Source organism: Mastomys coucha, unplaced genomic scaffold, assembly GCF_008632895.1.
Source record: "Mastomys coucha isolate ucsf_1 unplaced genomic scaffold, UCSF_Mcou_1 pScaffold13, whole genome shotgun sequence".
Classification (NCBI taxonomy): domain Eukaryota; kingdom Metazoa; phylum Chordata; class Mammalia; order Rodentia; family Muridae; genus Mastomys; species Mastomys coucha.
Window position 1 is genome coordinate 68,228,769 of NW_022196895.1, and position 22,462 is coordinate 68,251,230.

A 22,462-nucleotide genomic window follows, 5' to 3' on the forward strand; every position below is an offset into this window, starting at 1 on the left:
CCCAATGTGCTTTTATACTTTTGTGGGGTTTTTTCCTAATGTTGCTCCAAGAATGCAATAGGGTGGAAAAGCAGAAGTGAAAGCAGAACTGGCCAAATCATAGTGTAAAGGGTTGTTTACAGGAACACGGAACACTTACAAGTGGCTATACCACCAGAATACTTTCCCTTTCTTGGAAGCATCCATTAACTTCATACAATTCTCCAGTAGGGGTGGGGCATGTTCCCATTCCCTAGAATCTCAGTGAGTCCAACCTTGTGAAAATCTTGAGTACATAATCAGAGCTGCTCTGAGTTCAAAGGTGCAATGGTCATGTTATCTTCAGCAGTCAGAATTCCATACAATTAACATTTGTGAAGAACCACACTCAGTAAATTTGCCTTGCTATCTACCCCCAAAACTTTACTTCTACAAATAAAGGATATGGAATGAGAAATCTTACTTCTAAGTTTGAAATCTGATTGTTATGTTACATTTTAAGTTTGGTGGGAGAAAAAAGGATATGACCCATCCACTATAATATCTAGGCCCACATGATTCCACATTAGACATGATGCTATACAGGAGTGTGAATATTGCCTTTCTCTGCACCTCAAATTACACTGTGGATTTTGTTTGGAGAGGACCTCAATGTCACTATTGTATCTCTTTCATTTCTGTTCATAAGGCTATCTCTTTTTCTTTATCACCTCCACAAATGTGGGTGCTTCTCATTGAGTTTAAAATTAAAGTTGGTCTAACTTCCAAAAAAAATAATGTGTGTGCTTATACTAAACATTTCCTAATTGCATTTTATTGCATAAATATAATGTGTAAAATAATTTATCATAATATATACTGAACTATTTTAATGCATAAATATTAATACTATTACTTTGTTCTAATATTACATATATAGATACTATAATAAATACTATTTAATGGCATGGATATAATGATGTGGTTAACATCGCATTCTGTGAGAAAGTACACACAAAGAGTGAAAATAAAAAGTGACTTCTCATGGTCATGTTTATGAAAAGAGAAAGAGGAGTGTGGAGTGTGGTGGTTTGAATAGGAATGGTCCCCATAGACTTATTTATATGCTTGAATGAATGTTTGCCCAATAGGGAGTAGCACTATTAGGAAGTATGGCCTTGTTGGAGGAAGTGTGTCACTGTAGAGGTGGCTTCAAGGTCTCCTATGTTCAAGTGACATCCAGTGTGGCACAGTCTCCTCCTTCTGCTGCCTGTGGATCAAGATGTAGAAATCTTACTTTCTTTAGCATCATGTCTGCCTGCAGGACATCATACTTCCTGCCATGATAATTTATACGCTAAATATCTGAAACTATAAACCAGCTTCCAAATACATGTTTTCCTTTATAAGAGTTGCCCTGGTCATGGTGTCTCTTCACAGCAGTGTGCTCCTAACAAAGGCAGAGAGGGTGCATACAGGTTGGCCACTCTGAGACTAGACACGATAGCCTGTGTAATGGGGCAGAAGCATACTGTCACCGTTTGCATGCATATTGTATATCCAGCTATATTCCAGGCACTTTAATATGTGATCTTATTTAATCTCCCAAGCAGCTTTGAAGGGGAGATGCAAATTTTTCACCCATTTGGAGATGCAAATTCTGAAAATGAATAAATAACTTTCCATGTTAGAGCACACATGTAATAATGGGAAATTCTCAAGTACATATCAAAGAGGCCTCTCCCACAGCATGAACACTGATGTTATTTTCAGTGGTTGTTCTTTGTTATGTTCCCTGTCTCTTACAGCAAAACAAGGCCATCCTTAAAGCCACTACTCACAGAGAATGATTTCCTTGTGCCCTTACAATCTCTTTCTTGGATATAAGTTGTCTTCTTTGATGACTCATGAACTACTATTAAAATTTCAGCTACTAGCTCAAACTTCTGTTCAATCAGGATTCTGTTGATTTTAGGGTATGAGAAATCAATCACAGGGACCTTACCCTAGGCTCTAGATCAAAATACTTTAAATACCCACATTATAAACTCCTTACAATCGCTAGATACCTTAGCCTAGAATCATGAGTGCAAGTTCTTCATAGCTTTAGATTCAACACTCCACAGCCTGGAGATGGCTGCCCACAAGGAGAGCAAAGTTAGCTCCAACTCAGTAATTGTCTTCTACAAGTTATCTTGTGGAACATGGGTAGCATTTTCTATAATAACTCATGGAATAGAAGAAAAAGCTTTATTGATTTCCAAAATGAGAAAGGAGCTTTCCTTCTAGCTCAGCAAATAACAAAATCAGGTTCTTTTGCACATAGAGAAGTGTCATTTCTGCAGTTGAATACTCTTGAAAATTGGTACTTTGGCACAACTCTGTTCACTGGTACTGAGGGAATACTCCTTCAGAGTCTGGAGAACGGCTTCCAAAATAGCCTATTTGTTGCTACAGCAGTGAACTACAGAGGCTTAATTGAATAATTTCTTGTTTCTGATTTCACCTTGTAAAGCATTGCAGAAGGCACAACTGCTTGCCTTGATCCATGAGGAACTTGGGATTTTTCTTTTCTTATAGAATTCGGCTTCTTGCACACCCATATCACAAAGATCACTCAAGAGAAAGGAAATGGAGATAAACTAATTTTGTATGATGGCAAAGGAAGCCAGAGAAACTTGAAAGTTTGGAAAGAAAGCCTGAGGTCTTTATTTAAAAAGGCAAAGTAATAGATAAGGGAATGAGGGAGAAATGTTAGTCCCAAGTCTTTATGAAAGAGAGTTGGCATTTATATGAGATCATCATCAGACCAGTAAGACCATTAAGACCTCATACACAAGTGTGAAGCAAGACACTGGTCCAGTGATTTTTTTTTAAATTAATATATGAAAATATAAATACTTTAACTTCTGCACACAATATTGCCTCTGGCTATGAACATATTGATTGCATCTGCAAATATGATGAGCACATATTTGTGTGGCCACATGCTTATTTCACAGAGACAAAGTGTGATTTATTTGTTGCTAGTTAGTTAATTTAGTTAGTTAATTTGCTTTTGAGACAGGGTTTCTCTGTGCAGCTCTGATTGCCCCGAAATTCATGATTTAGAATGTGCTGGCCTCAACACCACAGAGAATAGATCTGTCCTTGCTTTCAGAGAACTGAGATTAAAAGACATGATGCATTATACCCAAATAAAAATTTAATTTTAAAAAGAAATTATTTTACATAATTTAAAAATAAAGAGGCTAATGCAATAACCTGGCTTAAATTCTTTTTTTACATATGGAAGATCATTTTCATGTCAGCAGAGAATTGTGTAAATAGTAGACTTTCTGTTAAAAATATTTTCTTACATATTTGTTAAAAAATATTGACAACAGAAGGTAGATTACATAAATATAGTATATCTGAAAAATAGATTAAGGGATTAGGCCTTTAAAAGGATAACCCAGAGCTAAGGATGTGGCTAAGTTGATGGAATGTTTGCTTGGGATGAATTAAGCCCTAGGTTAGGTTTCCAGCACTCTATTAAATGGGCATATTTGTACAGCTTATAATCTCAGCACTATGAAGGTGGGGGCAAGAGGATCATAAGTTCAAGATCATCTTCCTTAGCCACATAATGAAATAGAGATCAGCCTGCAATTTGTAACACCTTGTCTCATGAAACAAAGACTAATGCACTATAGACAGCACTGTCATGACTCCCTGTGGTCATCTGAATAAAAAACTGAAAAATTCCAACATCACATATGTCTGATCTTGTTTTTGCAAAATATAAATATATGCATTTTTCTAACAAATAATAAAGACGTTGGTTCCAGGAACACCTTAAACCTTACCCCTAAATCATTCTTGTATACCACACTACTTTACTCAGACAAAAATCTTTGACCTCTATCTTCCTTTTATAAAATGCAAACACAAAATACTCAAAGAGTTATCTTGCTTCTAACTCGTCAAGTTTTCTACATCCTTACAGAAATAGAAGTTTCTGGATATGTCAGGTGATACATACTCACATGGTATTTTGCTAAGACAGACTTACATGGTCTTTTGCTGAGGCAAGACCCATGGGAGGACATGTGATGTTTGGAGGGAGTATAAATAGAACTCACCAGACAGTGATGGCATGCTTGCATAGATAGCTTTGTAATGCTTTGTTCGTCTTGCATTTTCATCTTTGCTGATCTTCAGTTCATTGAGAGAGGATGGGTGAGAACTTCCCTGCTGCCCCTGCTGGTCCAGGATGCTCCCACTGACTCCTGAAAATTCAGCACAGACTTGGTGGTTCCTGCAGGATGGTGCCACTGCTGCTGATTCCTGTTTGCTATTCTGCCACTTTTGAACTTGACTGCTGGAATCCTGAAAGACAGAGCCTGGAGTCTCTCTAAGGACTACTTTTAAGCAGGTTCACATCCCTTTGTCCTATTTGCCAATCTTTTCTTCCCTACTTTTGGACAGAGGGCAAGAAGGGGGTGGAAGAGTTTGAGAACCCTTATTAAAAGTAGGTTTAAAAAAAATCTAATATTACACCTTACAACTCAGCCTGTTGCATCTTTTGAAATGTAAGTCAGACCAAGTCCTTGTGTCCCAAAGTGACAAGTGGTTGTGCATCTTTTACTAAATCATACTGTCACTCAAAAAGAAAAAAGAAAACCAACCAACCAACAAACAAACAAACAAAACCAAAACAAAACAACAAAAAACCTTCATTCTTGACAGTGCCCTATATGGATGGAAATGCCCTACAAGATCTGCCCTTCCTCATTGTCTTCTCACTCTTCCCTAACTCACTGCATTGCTCCAGCTAATGGCCTCCTGATTCTCCACCCATATTGGGCATTTGGGGCTTTGCATGAATTTCCTTTCTTGTTAAAATTTCTAGCCAGATTCATGAATGACTTTCTTTGTAATTTCCTTCAGTTTTAGCTCAAACCTTCATTTCTTAGGAAAGCCCTCCCTGCCAGAATTTCTTACAGAAGATACCAGAGAATGACCAATTTTAAGTGAGATAGTCAAAGGGTTGGGATATTTGTGGTCTTGAAGATTTTCTTTACTCCACCAAGTTTGCTGTCCATTTTTCATTCACTTTCAAATCTCAGCTCTGTCATTATCACTAACTCAGAAAGCCTTTTCTGAGTAAAATAAATTCTCTCATGCTAACATTCACATCACCCTTCTATTCCCCCTTCATTACAGTTATCACAGTAACAATTTTATAATGTTGATCAATGTTGTTTTTCTCAATAGTCTATAAGCATGATGAAAATACTGAACTTCATTCATTGTTATATTTTCATCAGTGATCCTGATGCTCAGCTTGTAATAATTGCACAATGTGAGCCTCTTGAAAATTACTATATTGGCTCTGTGTGCAGAAACTATGGAAGAAGACAGTTCCATATTGTGAGAATTAGGGGACCAATACCACGCCCATCTTAGCAGATAACTGATGTAGCAGGAAAGAACATGTTACAGACAACATTGTCAATGTAACAGCCCTTCCTCAAGACTGTCCTGGAGATGAGAAGAATGACTGAAGTGAGATGTAGTGAAGTCCAAGTGTGTGATGGGAAGTTATGCGTTACTGTGGTGCATGCTCTATTCAACTGGAACCACATTAGTTAGACAGATGTTATTAATTTAGAAATATCTTCTGCTATTTTATTTTGACAAATATACTCATCCTTTTCACGTGTGGTATTAATGTCACCTATATTTTCCTGGAAGTCCTTTCTTCCATTTGTTAAAATACTTTTTGAGAGGACCTCACCTTGTCTTTGTATTCAGTTGAGATGTGGCCATTTTGAATGTACATCCTACTGTTTCAAACCACAAGTAGTTGTTTCCATAGAGTTTGGGTAATTTCATTTTACCTTTATTTTAAAAGTTGTAGAACTCGAGTGGAGAAGTAAGAAGATCTTGGTGGAGTTGAGGGAGATAAAAAAAGTATGATCAAAATATATTGTATGAAAAACATTTTAAATATAGGAATAAAACTTAACTGACTTCAATATTTCATGCTTTCAAAGAAATTGTCATTAAAGGCTTGTATACAATACTTTCTCATATTTTCAATCTTAAAATCACCTCTGCTGAAAAATTACTAAATTCACAATTTTTTTCCCTTAAAATTATAACACTAATTCTGTCAGTGATTTGTTGTAACATACAAAAGTGCCACTGATTAACATTGGCTCAGTGTTATTCTTTTGAAATACCATTTGAAAATACCCAATAACATAATGGAAAAGTGCCCCTTTAGTAGTTTCCCATATAAAGAAAGGGTAACAATGTTAGGAGGGAAAAGCCCTAGCTTGGAGTATATAAAATATTTGAGATATTGTTATGGACAGCTAAAAGTAAAGACTGTTGCATAAACATAGTATACCTGACACCAAAAATGTGGGTTCTCTAAAATGATCAGATTTCCAATCCTTTGTGGATATAAACTGGATGTTGTAATCTATTCTAATTCTGATATTCAGTACTTAGTGCTAGCAATGCCGCAGGTGAGCCTGGCTCAATCACAGGCACATACCATGTACCTCCTTTTGTCGGACTGTACTACAAATTGCAATTCAGCATAACTATATTTTCCTTGATAATTTATCCTCATGATGCCTTGCCAACTCAGAGAAACACTTTACATAGACTTTACAGTCCCTGTTAATAGTCAACATAAAACACAAATCAGACGCTACACCAAGAGGTCCATGGTTGAAGTTCTGGGCATCTCTACATAGTGGGAGCTTCTATTCCCTTGAGAAGGCCATGGACCTCATTCTCAGTGCATGGAAAAATTTGCTAATCCAGAGACATCCAGGTACTTTTGTCTTAGGTTTCATTGAGGTTCGGTGATATAGCTATGTGGTTTTAATCAATTGGTCATTGAATGTTTAATTCAGGCTATTGTCTTTATCAGCCCAATATGTGTGTGGTGTGTGTGTGTGTATATGTGTGTGCATGTACATGTGTATGTATGCATGTGTGTGTATGCATGTGTGTGTGCATGCATGTGTGTATATGTGCATGCATGTTTGTGTGCATGTGTGTGTGTATGTGTGTGCTTGCGTGTGTGTGTGCGTGTATATGTGTGTGTGCTGCGTGTGTGTGTGTGTGTGTGCACGAGTTGGGTGAATACAAGTGTTCTAATCTTCTAATTGCATGGCTAGCTCTTCTGACTGCCAACTCCCTTATTGAAGCAATGTAAGATAGGATCCACCACTCATCTCTTCAGCATACAGAAGACATTCTTACCACTCTGGAGATTAGAAGGGCCCCAGAAACCACAGTGACAGCACAAAGTGTTATAATAAAACTTGCCCATATTACTCAAAAAATTAAAAGAATTTTGGAGTATTTTGTGCCAGAAATTGAATCAGAGATCAAACACACTGCTTTTGCCATATCATAACAACTAAACCATGACCCAGCCTTTGTAGGACTAACTACCCAGAGGATGAAGCACAGGCACCAAGAGACAAATGCAGTGCAATATAATCAGAACTGTGCTATGTTGAGTACAGAGCAAAGGAGAATCATGTCTTCAGAGTCTACAAGGCCCGAGAGAAGACTGCCCTGAGAGAAGCACATAGCCAGCCCTAAATCATAAGGTATGGATAAGATTTATGTCATTGATGGAGCATAGGGGTGGAATTTTTGGGCAGATGACAAACATAAGCAACAGTACAGGTAAAAGGAACACTGGGAAAAGCCTCAACCTTTTGCTAAAAAGCGTCTGGTGTGGGGTGTTTGTTTGCTTGTTGTCACTGGTTTAATGCTTCCCCATGTTGCAAGCCAGTGAGAATACTGATGGAAAAACAGAATCCATGTTATTGAAAGCTCTAGTGTTATTTATGACAATATGGCCTCTCCCTGACAGATGGAGAAATAGCAGAAAGGAGCATCATTCATATGAAAGGCCATATGTATAATCATTTTCAAAGTACACGGATTTCTTCAGTGCAAACTCATTGAAAGAGCCATATTAGTGAAGTGTTGTTTGCACTTCTTCAGGCAGAGGCCCTCAAGGGTTTGCTGCTGCCAATTTCAGCTTGGTTGGCAGGTGTGTAGTGTTTAGGACATATCTGCTAAGTGGAGTCGAGGTGTGCTTCCTAGAGTGCTGCCTTCATTCAAAACTATGTTGTGGTGTTTACCAGATCATAGAAAAGACATGAAATAGAAAGTAGGGTCTAGGACTGAACAAGCTGCCAGGTTCCTTCTAGCCTCTATGAAGCTTACAGTCAGGAAAAACAAGAAACAATTGTGTGATGAAAATCTTTAGCACCAAACACATATCTGGCACATTGTCCTGTGCTCTCTTGAATAATTCTCTAATTGTATCTTATAGCCATGAGCTTTGAACATTTAATCAATATGCATAAAATTAAAACTCAAGCAATCCAAGGGGAGATAGAGGAAAATCCTCAATTAGGATGTGATAACCGTGAAATTGTGTTCAGACTTTAGCAAATTAAATGGGTTGAAACTTTAACACACAAACAGGGTCAACAGTTCAGCAAACTTCATGCAGAGCTCCTCAACTGGGACACTTTAGAATTTTTCTTTTCTTTTTCTCTTTTTTTTTTCCGTAGTATATAACTGGCCACAGAGTCTAGGGAAGACCCAAAGACTGCATTAACCAAAAGCCAACAAGATATTACAAACCACCATGGGGTGAAGAATAATTATCTTGAAGAAAATGTGATCTGAGGTAGAAGAGGAGGAGCTGGCCAGGGAATTTAGAGATCTGGTTTGGGCTGTTTTTTGTTGATGTTGTTGTTGTTGTTGTTGTTGTTGTTGAGCAAGGTCATTTCTAAAACTGCCAAACCATATTGGTTGTTCCAGAACCTAAATGTGCATCAGATGAGTCCAACATATTTGTTTAAAAATGCAGGTAAGTTGGAGATATAGAATGTAGTGTAACATTTACAAAATCCATAAACCCAGTGTGATGATGACACACCTACTTGTATAATGTTAGCACTTCGGAGGTGGAGGTAGCAGACTCAGAAGTCCAAGGACATACCAGAGACATAATAAAAGGTCTGCTTGGTTTGTAGATGTTATCTCAGACAACAAACAGATGAACAACAGGAACAAAATGCACTTATTAGCTTCACCCCCTAGCTGCTGGGTCCTCTCATCCCTGAAGCATTCTTGTTAATCCACACCTTTGTCAAGTTTCCCAAGACATTTTATTAGGGTGGTCTCCTGCAGAACCACTTGCCACCATCCAGAAATCTCCAAATTAAGTGGTCTAGAACTCACTTCAGCACAAGATTTTTCCGAGTCTGTAATCAAAGATGACCTTTAAAAATATACTCCCAAGCAGAAGCTTAGAAGCTTAGTATGCAATAGTTTCCTGATTAATCAAAAGTGACTGAGTTAATAAATCTACCCAACTTGTCTAGTACTTTCCCTGAAACTGACTCTCAGCTGGATGCTTAAGTGCCTCAGGAAACAGAACTAGCTTATGCTCTCTTGATGGAGCTCCAAGATTTGCATCTTCAGGGAGAAATAATCTTTGGCTAATGTTTTCTAAATCGACCGATTACATAGCAAAGAGTGTGTCTACACTTGACTAATTAGTGTGTTGTTTACCTGATGATTAAAAAATGACTTTATATACCTTTATTCCCTGGCACAGGATCTTGATCAGATCTTCATGATGGCATTTTAAATCGCAGACCTCAGAAGCCTGAACCTTGTTGGTTAAAACAAACAAACAATCCCAAATCAGGGCAAGATGGGACTATAAAATTATAAGATGTCTTGCCAAAAATGACTGAACTCTAAACTTGAATGATATCTCTTAACTTATCAATATTCATAGTACAGAAACAAAAAAGTGAGATATGAAACTTAGAGTGGAAAAATAATCAAATCATTCAATTTAAAATAGCACAAAACATAGTAAAATCTATTTGTTTCTATGTGCTAATATGGACATCCAAATAAGCCCAACTTAGCAGGCTTGTGCATCTTTCTGCAGACTTTAGAATGGAATCTCTTTTGTTGTCCATCTACTTGAATTTCTAAATATATTGTTTGTTATGAAAATGCATAATTAAATTTCACAATTCAATATTGTTTTTTGTACACAATTTAAAATTTTTTCCACAATTATAAATATTCACAATTTCAGATGTGCACCATGAGGTAGTCATATGTTGTAGCAAAGAAAGTGAACATTTAGCCTAGGACAGACTACTTGGAATACTTTCAGAGCTTGCCATATCCACGATCTCCCTTAGGAGATGGAGAACAGGTCTTGATTTTATGTTCCAAACTCAAGGCTCCTTATTTTCTCATTTAATGAGTGTTAGACACTCATTAAAGAAACCCCCCGTCTCTCTCGTGTGTGTGTGTGTGTGTGTGTGTGTGTGTTTGTGTTTGTGTTTGTGTGTGTCTGTGGTGTGTGTGTCTGTGTCTTTGTGTGTGCATGCACACACATGCATCATACTACTAGGAAAATGTTTTGAAAACAATTGTTCTAAATGTACCTAAATTATTTGACATTGTTTTAAAACAAGTAATAAATTATGGAAAGAAAATGAGTTTCAAAAATAAACATATTAAACCTGTATTTAAGTTAATAATTCTGACTGTTTTAAAGACAGAGAATCTAGCTCTCACTGGCCTACAGCTCCTTCTATAGTGTCAGACAGGCTTGAACTTATGAACTTCTTGCCTCTGCTGGAGTGCTTAGGGTCACAGGAGTGCATTACTGTGCCCACTTTATGGGGTGCCGGGATGAAAGCCAGAGATTCATGCATGTTAGGCAAGTACTCTATCAATTGAGCTTCAACTCTAACCCAATAAACCCTGACTTTATAAAGGGAGGGGTATATAGTATATATGGAAAATGAGAAGAGAAAAGGACACTGAAAACAGTGGTAACAAACTTCATAGGTTTTCTCCAAAACTAGTGACAAAATGGTCTCATCAATAGAAGTACACTGGCAATAATCCCCTCATGGAGTTTATTGTAGATGAAAATGTAATATTTTAAAATATGTGCCTGCCTGTCTGTCTGTCTCTATGTGAGCATGTGTGTGTGTGTACAGGTGTGTATGCTCGAGAATGTGGACGTATCAGAGGAGATGTTGAATCCCCTGAAGCTGGAGGTACATATGGTTATAATCTCATTGGACATATGGTTACAATTTCATTGGACATGGCTGTCTGGAAACTGAACCTGGGTCTTTAGCAAGAGGACCAAGTGCTCTGAACTGATGAATTATGTCACTAAATTGAAAGGAATTTAATATCTTGATCAGTATGTAGACCAAGGTAGTGACCTATTTTGTTCCAAAATGGATTATTTTAAAATATTTCTTAATCTCTCTGGAACTGACATTGCTTTAGATATTGTTATAAAAGTTAAATTTATGAACAAAGACTCTATAACTTAAGATGTCATGCACAAAAAAATGAGGGTAGTAAAATACTTAAAAATCTATTTTAAAAAAAAAAGTATTTTATGGAACATCATCTAGCTATTTTTGTTGTGGTATCAAATATGTTGAGTTCGTGTCTCCCTGTCATCTTTCTGTTAAGAATGTAAAACGCATTTCCAGTGCTGTGTCTGATAGGTGTCCTGGTTAGTGATTAGCCTTAACTGGTTAGTAATTAGCCTTAACTGTCAATTTGACAAAAAGGCTTGGATTGAGGAATTGCCTAGATCAGCTTGGCTTGCAAGTATGTCTATGGTGGTTTTGTCTACAATGGTTTGCCTTGATTGGTAACTGTTGTAGAAGGACCCTGATCACTGTGGCACCATCCTGAAGCAGGTGTTCTTAAACCTTCTAAGAAAGGCAGCTATGTGGAAGCTTGCAAGAGTCTGCTAACGAGCTGCATTCTCCAAGGTGCACACCCTGCTAAACTGCTTTGGCAGAAACAGTCAGTTCTTTGGTCAGAAGTAACGCTGTATTGGATAGCAAACAGAAGCACTATCGAGTTCCTGCCCTGAGTTTCCTCAGCAATGGAATGATACATGGAATTGTAGGGAAAGGGGGGCTTTTCTTCTCCTTAGCTGCTTTTGTTCAATGTGTTTTATCACAGTAATAGAAAGGAAACCAGAACAATGGGGTGGAAAGGAGATGAATGGAGAGAGAGAGGTACAGATGTAACATGAGCTAGCCTGATTGACTCAGAGAACCCTAAAAAGCAGGCTTAGCATTATGTCAATACATACAGTTTATGTTAAATAAAATGGCACACTATTGGGTTTAGAAAGAACAACAAGAAGAGGATATGTATCAACATAGCCTCTACGCCAGGGATTCCGATGAGCTTTTCTTTGTCTATCTTAAATATTAAGAGCCTAAAATTCAAAATCATTTTGAAAAAATTCTACATTAGACTGAAGAGCCACTTAATATGTATATGGTTCACACATCATACAAGGAATAATGACGTATACACATTCAACATAAATGACATTGACATCCCAATATTGGCTCTGCCAGGCCATTGTGCGGTATCAGCATGCCTTAAGAGCTCTTAGCTTGCATGAGTGTTCCAGGGAGCGTCCTCTGTATTCTTCCTTGCTAATGCTACATGTTTAAAATGAAGAAGACACACTTCTATGTTCCTATGTTTTCATTCAACTACATGAAAACATAAAGATATGATTGCATGCCCGTCAAAGAAGGGGGTTTCTGCCCAGTATTGTTCTACCTTAGATTTTAGATAGGATTCCCTCAACAAATACGGGGCACACTCATTCCCATAGACTAATTGACCAAGGAGTTCCAGGTATCCCCTGTGGGGATTCTGGATGCTTGCCACCATGCTGGCTTTTGGTTTTTATGTGGGTGCTAGTGCTCTGAATTTAGGTACTCATGTTTGCATGGTATTGAACTGAGCCTGTCCGATATCTACATCATAAGGATTCATAAGACTCACAGTCGCAAAGTTACAGTTATGAAGTAGCAAAACCAACTATGGTTGAAGGTCACCATAACATGAGGAATTGTACTAAAGGAAAACAGTACTGGGAAGGCTGAGAACCACTGTTCTAGAACTAAATAGACTCCAGAGAAACAGCCTTTCAAGTGGACCTTCTGAACCTATAGCTGAGCCTTCTTTCTGAGGCCCCTTCAGGACCTGACATTAGAGAAGTCAGTTTACCACAAGAACTGCCACCTGGCATCTATTATCAGATCAACATGTGGGATTAAAGATATAAATGTCTAAAGATGTGCTTTCATGTCGAGGTTTAATGTCCATAGAAGACAATGTCAAAAACCATCTTCCTTTGGTATTGCTGCCTCGGGATAGTAGAGAAGGGTCAGCAGTCTAAGGTCTTCATAGGTACTAAGTGGCTTAACTTACGGAGCATCATTTGAAAGGGACTATTGTTACCCACCATCTGCTATCTGACAATGAGATGAAACATAGTAGTTACCCAGTGAGCGCCTGCCAGGCATTCCCAAGCCTGCAGAGGCAATAGACTTAGACTTATCTTACTAGAGGACTGATCATAAGGAAAGGGAGGAGGCTGATCTCAGAAAAATAACCATCCCCTTCAGCTTCATCCAGACAAGAAATGCATTTTCTCCTTGTCCCATATTCCTAACTCTATGAGGTGTTGGGGAAAGGGTCATTGAATACAATTTTTCAAAGCATATTTTTGATAATTGTTAGATATATGATTTCTGAGTTTCTGTATATTTTTTGAGTATTTATGATTTGAATCTTTTAATATGGCTAATCTGAAATTATCTGAAAACATAATAAAAACAGTGATAATACTAAGGAAATCAATAACAATAAGTATATGTTACTATATTTACATTAATAAATATCCTCTTGGATTTGTGAGAATGTGTCCCAGAAAGAGGCAAATCACATAACCAATTTACAAAATACCCCAACATGACAGAAAAAAATTACAAGTTTAGCAAACTCTTATCAGAGACTGTCTTAAACCACTTCCTAGCAATGTAGATTTGCTACAATATTCTTTTAAATATCAAGTTCCTTCAGTACCTTTTAAATTGATTCAATTTACAAAAATTCAATGCACACTTGACTTTTGGGGAACTCCTCTTTGGCATAAAATGAAATACACCTGCAAGAACTCATTTATCCTTGCAATACTCCAATTTTTCCAAAAAGTATTATTTCCCACATGTTTGAGCTAAACAGAGAATAATAATACAGCATCTTTTGTGAGCAAGGAAGCAAGTGAATGCTATTTGATGAGATTGATTCACAGTAATGATGATGATCTTGCTGATGACAATGATAACCGTGAATTGTCTGTGGTCCAGGAATTAGAGGCAATCATATCTCATTTGCAGAACAGAGCTCTTTTTTATTATAACCATATACCATCCCAGTAGATGCATATTACAAATGGTGTATTCCTGTACAATTTTCCCAAAATAATATTGAGACCTCACTATCGATGAGAAATGATCATATTAATGCATCCAAAAATTTAAATTAAGTATTGTAACTTCACTATGATTTACTATGGCAGATTCTGTTAGTTATTTGCTCAGTAGCTTTTATTCCTTCCTACAACCCTTGTTGGCAGGCTCTTCCTTCACTACAGGGGCTGACAGAAGAAGCTATTTGCTTCCTCAAATTTTCTTTTATCCAGGCCATAGGCAAAAGGCACAATGTGTCAAGAACAATCAGCTAGAAATCTAGAAAAGCAATTCTCCCCTATTTCATTTGCTGTAGCTATGCAAAGGGAGGAAGCCTTGGGAGACAGTTTGTAGCAAACAAAATAAGACCAGTCTCATAATGAAAATCAACATTTTGAAAGGTGCAGACCAAATATAAAACACCCGGAGAGTTGGACCAAGTTTTGTAAAAAGCATGTGTTGGGGATGCTTAATACTAAGCATTTAAAATGGCCAATATCAAGTATTTCTATTGTGGCGTTCTCTCTTTCTCTCTCTCTCTCTCTCTCTCTCTCTCTCTCTCTCTCTCTCTCTCTCTCTCTCTCTCTCTCTCCCTCTATAAGTGTGTGTGTGTGTGTGTGTGTGTGTAGTCTATGCATATATTTATTGTCTGTGTTTGTGCATGTGTGTCTGTCTGTCTGTCTGTAATGCATACGTGTGTACACATGTGTGTATATATGTGTTCCTCTGTGTATGTGTGTGTGTGTGCTCACTCCTCTTCATCTCCACCCCTAGATATTAGCTACCAACAAGGAATGAATGACTCATCATTGTGTCCTAAAAATCAAACCTAGCACCAACATAATAAATACCCAATTAATAAAAGAGAAATAGACATTAAACTAAGCATAAGGAAAATAAATTAAGTAAAAGAATTAGACAATAAATTAAGCATAAGCATTGGATTGTTTACTTCAATTATTCCTAAAAAAATATTAGATCCTTTATTCATCACCAAAGAAAATAGAATGAAAAACTTAAAGGTGAATTGAAGTATATATAGGTATTTCAGTATTCTAGCAGATAGCCCACATATTGTACAAGCAGAATTAGAATAATTCTCATACTAACTTTATCACCTTTGGTTATAGGATACACAGTATTTTGTCCTCATTTTCTTAGACTTGCTGTTAGAGAAACTGGGTGACAACCAGAGTTTCTGTAAGTGTGAAGCTTCTAACATACTTGGAATAGTCTAAATAGTCTACAAGGTGCAAGTTTCCATGAAAATGGTTTAGTAGAATAGCAGGATACAAGCTACTCAAACTTAAACAAGACCCAAGTCAGTTTACTTAGTTTTTCTTATGCCTATTCAATACTATTGAATAGGATTCTTCAGGAAAAAAACAACCATTAAGGTATTATACTAAAATTCATTATTAAATAGAATTTGCTACAAGAGTTTACATGATATGGACTAAGCAGTTAGAAAATAGCTATTCAGTAGAGAGACTGAGCACCCAGTAACTGATCAGCCCAAAGATCTGTATGTCACAACAGTTGAAATCTGACGTTGGATGGACAGAATGCGCCTAGAGCGTCATAGAGTCACTGCTACAGTGAATGGTAAGGCCAAAGTATGTAGAATCAGTGGTGGATGGCAGAGGCAAAGGCAGAGACAGAGGCAAGAACACCATAAATACCAAGAGCATCACTAACAGCACAGGAGAAGGCAGGCAAGCAAGCAGCATTGTTATTGCATCAACCTTTTATTTGAAGAAACTCAGTGGGAACTAGGTTCCCTTCTGGCATTGTGTGTATATAGGATATGGAAATAGGAAAATAGCTAAGACTTGAGAATATGAGAGAAAGATGTAAAAGGATGGATCTCAGAGCTGGCACATGGAATGTACTCCTTAGTAGGCAATGGAAAGGTACATGTCAGATATGAATCTCACCAACTGACATCCTGGTTTTCACAGGACCAGACACTTCTTTCAGACTGTGATAACCAACATCTCTTTACATGACAAGTTCATTGTGTGTAATGAGGTCAATGGGAGAAATATTACAATCTGATAGACATTTGTTCCTTTCTGGAAACACTGTACATTGCCTCCATCTCTGCACGAGAAGGCCATGAGGTGAAATGAATTCCCACCACCAGAAATCATCACAGGGAAGAAACAAACTCAGGACATAGGGAACTGAATGAAAGGAATCAGGGTTGTACTGATGAAGGAGAAGTGATGCTGTTTCATTAATATCCTATAGCCAAACTCTACTTTTGAAAGATGTGTAACTGTAAATCAGTGTGTGAACTTTCAAAACAGGAAGCAGCCTATCAATTTCTTCATTTTGTAAAGCCACCATAAAGTATCAAATAGTCCTTTGTTCATTGCTCTCTGAGAGGATATCTGTATCTAACTCTATCTCTATTTCTACTTCCTTACTGAAGGCACCCCTGGCTCCCACAAGAATTAATTGCCATGTGAAATTGACCTTTTAGCTTTCAAAATGTTTTCCTTTTAAACCAGCTTTGCAGTTGAGACAAGATTAATAATTCAAGTGTCTGTCTATGGTCATGCTTCTTCTCTCCAAAATAATTTAATACAATATTGCCATCCAAATTAAGTTGTTATCACTTACGGTCTTGTGTCTACATTCTGCCCACTCATCGTACTCTGTAATCTCTCATGGTGTCTTCTAAATTTACTTTGTGAATCAGCACATCTGTGTTCCCACTTGACATTCCTTATCCCAGGAGTTCTCCTGTCACCTGTCACTGTCTATTGAAATCTTAGCACTCATTCTAGATAAACTGAGTTGCTACCTTTCTCTTATTTAAACCCTTTGTCCACACAAAAAGGCCATTGCTGTGGTCTGTGCATTGAATGTCCTTCGAATGGCTCATGTGGTGAATCCCTGGTATCGGTTAGTGCTGTTCCCATCTGTAGACACCAAACCTCAACACTATTGCTGATGCCAAGAAGCACTTGCTGACAGGAACCTGGTATGGCTGTTCCTTAGGAGGTTCTACCAGCACCTGACCTATACAGATGCAGATACTCACAGACAACCATTGGATTGAACATGGCGACTGCAATGGGAGAGCTAGGGGAAATACTGAAGGAGCTGAAGGAAATTGCAACCCCATAGGGAGAACAATATCAAATGACCAGACAACCCAGAGTTTCTGGAGACTAACCCACCAACCAAAGACTATACATAGAGAGAGCCATGGCTGCAGATACATATGTAGTAGAGGATGGCCTTATCTGACATCAAGGGGAGGCCCTTGGTCCTATGGACGTTTGATTCCCAGCATAGGGTGATGCTAGAGAAGTGAGGCTGGAGTGAGTGAGTGGATGGAGGAGTACCCTCATAGAGGCAAAGGGGAAAGGGGAAGGGGATGGGATGGGGGAGGCTTATGGAGGGGTAGCTAAGAAGGGGGATATCATTTGAAATGTAAATGAACAAAATGATTAATTTTTAAAAAGAAAGGAAAAAAATTATAACGGTGCTAACTTAAATGGGGGATTGATCACCTCTGATCACTAAATAGGCCTGGCATACTCAGACGAAGTGGAGTGTAATTGAGTTGCCTTTGAAGTAAATCTTGACTCCATTCTCTTCCTTTTGCCTTCTGGTCATGTGCTCTGCCAGGTACCCTGCCTCAACCATGACAATCTTACCTCAGTCTTAAGTTGATAATGAGCAAGATGATATTGAAACTCTTGAAACTGTAAGGCAAAAGAGACTTTCAGCCTTTAACTTGGTTTCGTCTGGTATTGTGTCATAGTGACAAAAGAATCAATAAACAGGATTACAAGCTCCTTGCTTGGTATACATGGCAGATGCTCAAAACCATCTCCTGTAAGAATAACCATAACTGTCCTGATGTCTAAACTATACATTGCTTGGGGGGGGGAGGTGAAGGCAGTATCCATTTTGGAAGTTCATCCAACCACTTCTTACACCTGGCACAGTAAGAATTAAGTAATGTTTAGGGAGTATTGATTTATGTCTCCCCTACCCAATAACATTTATCCAGAGTTTTCTATAAGGCAGGTATAGAGTCATCACCTGTTCTAAATAGATATTATCCAAGCAATTAAACCAGCATTCTTCAAAAAGATAAAGAGGAGAAGCACACTGATGACATCATGATTCAGTTGGACAGAAACAGTGTGAATAATGGTTCTGTGTGATGCAGTCAGGTTCCTCCAAACCCTGAGCTGCTCACCTGTCAAATATGTGCAGCATTCCTCCTGAAAATGGCTGTCTGTCTCTGATGATCAGTCTTAATTGGCAGGATGTAAATGTTTTCATAAACTTTTTGCTGTCCCTGGCTTGTCACAAACATTTGAGGAAAAACTCCCTGTTTTCTAAAACTATGTATACTAATCTGTTTTGGAAATTAGATGGTCATATTAAAGTTTTTTAACTGTATTTTTGTTTTTGGTATTTTGTGTGTTTAACTATACCCCTCACTTAATTAGCATTTTCTGTGCTGTTGATTAATTCTTATTTCCAAATGGCTGATTTAGAAAATCCTGTGTTTTTTAGCCAAATGTCGACATCAATTCTTCAGCTGTGATAGTTGAAACAAAAATAACAAACCAATGATTTTAAAAGGAGAAGGAGAAGAGGAAGAGGAGGAGGAAAAAGAAGAGGAATGTATCTCGCCCATGTCTGGGACAGGGTCACATTAACCTGGTTTCTCCTCTTGCCCCTGATACTTTCCCATCTGTGGGCAGAGAGGGAGGATTTATCCACAAATTCTCTACAGCTGACAAGAAGAGATTCTAAGATCCCACTTCACCTTCAAGAAACTACTAAAGACTGGAAATCCTTCGATGTCTTTGTTCTGCAAAGTTTTAAATAATCATCTGTATGCTTATGTGTGGATACATTGCTCTTTAGTTCTCATTTTAATTGTCCCCTTCATGGAACAATCAATACTACTAAGAGGTTGATTTGCCAGCCACATGTAAACAGGGTATTATTCCACATTTCTCACTATGTCTTTGATACAAGACTGTGGTTAGATTTTATGGTTGTCATTAAGTCTTCAAGTGACTGTATAAACCCATTTGAATATGTTGAGAAGCAATGCTGCAGTTATTTTCACATATGAACATGTAGGCATATATTGAAAAGGGTTTTTTAACTAATTGATTTTGCATAAATATTAAATACTATAGGTTTCAAAGGTGCTAATTTTAAAATAGATGTTCTGACTTTGTGGTATTGATATATTATATAAATTTGAATATGAAAATCTCTCCCAAAATCTCAGCAAAGTATTTTGGGAAGAGAAGTGTTCCAAGTCTTTGCTCATAAAGATATTTCCCTGGTTTTAGCAGAATAGGTATATCTAACTTCAAGTATTTTAATAATTATTACTTTGCTGTGTTACCCCCTTATCTCATTATGAGAACAAATTGTATGCTTATACAATGTAGGATAAGGAGAACATGAGAATATATGAAGCAATGTCATAAGAACAAGATTGTGTAAAGACTTATGGTCAAGCTTGGAACAGAATAAATGGGAGTGAAGGAAGCTTTGTAAAGCAGGCATTACATGTTATCTGTATTTTTTGTGTATTTAATATATATTTATTTACATCCCAAATGTTGCTTCCCTCAAAGAGACCCTCCTCCTATTCCCGTCTTCTTCTCCTCTAAGAGGGTGGTAACTCCTGGATATTTCCCCAGACTGGAACATCAAGTTTTTGCAAGTATATGCCCATCCTCTCCCACTGAAGCCGGGCAAGGCGGCCTTGTTGGGGGATAGATATCAAAGTCAGGTTACAGCTTTAGCCTCTGTTCCAGTCGTTGGGGACCTCACATGTAGGTATCTCTGTCTGGCTCAGTCAGCTGCTGGATAGAGCCTCTCAGAGGACAGTTGTGCTAGGCTCTTGTCTGCAAGCATAACAGAGAATCATTAATAGTGTCAGGGACAGGTGTTTGTCATGATCTCTTTTTCCATTAATGGTTACTGCATGCATATATGTATTATATAGAATAGAAAAGTAATCTTAATACATATGTTTATCTAGTGCACGTTTACTTATTTACTTTAATGGTAGAGGACTTTCAAATGCCTCTTGGTTTAATGGGGAAGTTCTGAAATCCCCTTGGACAGCAGGGTCAGGTCCCGAACTCACTTTACTAGAAGCAGATTGCATCGGGCCCTTTGGTGGAGAAGGGGTACATCTTTGGCTTTCTTTCTGAGAGGACTTGGCTCTCTGCCTTGCTTTGGCAGCTGTCAACCATGTTGAACTCTCCTGGGGAGACGTGGTAGGACTTGATACATTTGGGGGAAATGAGACATCACTGAGCTTACATCTGGGAGATGAAGGTTTGGGGCCCTCTTTGTCTGATGGGCACTGCTGTACGTCCCCTTGACCAGAGGGATCTTGTCCAACATGCTTTGGAGGAGAATTGGAAAGATTAGAGACATGTACAGTAGGGGAGAAACTTTTGAAACTCCTTCTGAAAGAGGAGACAGGAATGATTTTCCATTCAGGACAAGTGGGAGGTCTTCCGGATTCCTGGGCAGATGTGGAATGTCCCATAGACTCTTGGAAACGTTTGGTTTGTTCCAGAACATCTGTCAACATTGTCCAACAGAAGAGTTAGCAGAAGATGTCCCAGGCACTGTGTGGTGATCTTTGAAATTTTCACTGGCATCTCTAGTACAGTGTTTTCTAGATGTTCCAGGCACTCTAGTGCCTAACTGGTCAACATCCATAGGTTCTTCAAACCCAGTAGACATAGGACGGCTTCTTTTCATCTTCCCAGGTATAGGCACCGAAGTTGAGGCCACTCTTTTTTCTGGTGGCAGGCTGTAAAACAGATGGTCTGGTATCCCTGGTTAGTGGGTTACTCATGCCCTCAGAAACCCTCAGAGGAAGTGGAACTGTCCATTTCTTTTTCTCTTTCAGATCCCTCAGAGGGCCCAGGGTCCTCTTATTGGCTGAAGCCTTTATACGAGCTTTGAGTTTCTGTAGCTTTTCTGTAACATGAGCATCAGGTTTTTTGAATCGCTGGTCATCACAGGGCTTTGGGCACCTGAACTCAGGCCAAGTTGGTCTAAGGAGCCCCAGAGGAACAAAGTCCCTCAGGTCTCTGCTGGTCATGTGCTTCCCGCATTGGGATAGGGTGTTAGAATCTGGATGGGGGACACTGAATGGAGTCCCAGGCGGTGGAGGCTAGGACGCCTGCAAGTGCTTCCCCCATTGGGGTAGGGTATAAATATTCGGTTGGGGGACACTGAAGGGTGTCCCAGGTCATGGAGGCTAGAAACCTGCAGATAATAGGTATCCTCGGAAAACAGCTCTCTCTCCCAAGAACTGTGGACACGTCCAGCAGGCAAAGTGCACAGAACTCGAGTGACAGTTGGTCTCGGAATCAAGCAAAGCTCGAGAGTGGCTTTCCTCAGTCCGGCAGGAGCCAATCCCGAGCTCCCTCACCTGGCAGTTATGCTTGCAGGAGCGGGGCAATCATCCAAGCTATCTGAGGAGGGACGCTGAGGACTCTTTTCCTTAGGGTTCAGAGTGCTACCTGGTCTGGTGCCCACTGTCAGGAGCCATAACAGGAATTGTTGAAGGCACAGCATGATTGGAAAGGGCAAGCGGTGCTTAGAAGACTGCTCTCAAGGCCATCTTGCTACAGGATAGAACCGTCTAACTGGATGCCATAAGTGTTGCAGTGATGTCTGTGGGAGCCTCATAACTGAATGGAAAAGGCTGTATCCACACGTTTGGCCATTTAGTCATTAAGGAAATTGAACAAGAAACGGAAAATGGGCTACTCCCCCTCGAAGGGGCAGCGAATGTACTTGCTGACTCCTGGCAAGAAGCAGATAATAGGTGTCCTTGGAGAATGGCTCTCTCTCCCGAGAACTGTGGACACGTCCAGCAGGCAAAGTGCACAGAACTCGAGTGACAGTTGGTCTCGGAATCAAGCAAAGCTAGAGAGTGGCTGTCCTCGGTCCGGGCACGAGCCAATCCCGAGCCAATCCCGAGCTCCCTCACCTGGCAGTTATGCTTGCAGGGGCGGGGCAATCATCCAAGCTATCTGAATGAGGAGGGACGCTGAGGACTCTTTTCCTTAGGG

At 38.8% G+C, this 22,462-nt stretch overlaps 1 protein-coding gene across 3 annotated transcripts; it reads right to left on the reverse strand.

Moving 5' to 3' along the window:
* Nucleotides 1–833: 833 nt before the first annotated feature.
* On the reverse strand, nucleotides 834–22,315 carry LOC116087329. 3 transcript variants are annotated; one of them, XM_031365999.1, is made up of 5 exons: nucleotides 20,509–22,315; nucleotides 9,602–9,676; nucleotides 5,844–5,888; nucleotides 4,083–4,329; nucleotides 834–1,228 (listed from the first exon to the last, which is right to left on the reverse strand). In XM_031365999.1, the coding sequence occupies exons 1-5, from the start codon at nucleotides 20,962–20,964 to the stop codon at nucleotides 1,122–1,124; spliced, it is 930 nt and encodes a 309-aa protein (XP_031221859.1). In that variant the 5' UTR covers nucleotides 20,965–22,315; the 3' UTR covers nucleotides 834–1,121. The 3 variants fall into 3 exon arrangements, 2 of the variants coding, with proteins under 2 accessions (XP_031221859.1, XP_031221860.1); XR_004117365.1 differs by lacking the exon at nucleotides 834–1,228 and adding an exon at nucleotides 18,420–20,263 and having other exon boundaries at nucleotides 4,120–4,229; nucleotides 5,741–5,888; nucleotides 20,509–20,624; XM_031366000.1 differs by lacking the exons at nucleotides 5,844–5,888; nucleotides 9,602–9,676.
* Nucleotides 22,316–22,462: the final 147 nt, after the last annotated feature.

Bases quoted from the DNA above. Each gene is read 5' to 3' on its own strand.
- LOC116087329 (XM_031365999.1), bottom strand. From the start codon at position 20,964: ATGTTGACAGATGTTCTGGAACAAACCAAACGTTTCCAAGAGTCTATG. The intron at 4,330-5,843 runs GTAAAATGAAAT...TCTGTCTTTCAG, and splicing joins CTACAACTTTTAAAATAAAG to GATTCCAGCAGTCAAGTTCA. The intron at 1,229-4,082 runs GTGAGTTCTATT...CTTGATCCACAG, and splicing joins AAGCATGCCATCACTGTCTG to GCAGCAGAAGGAGGAGACTG.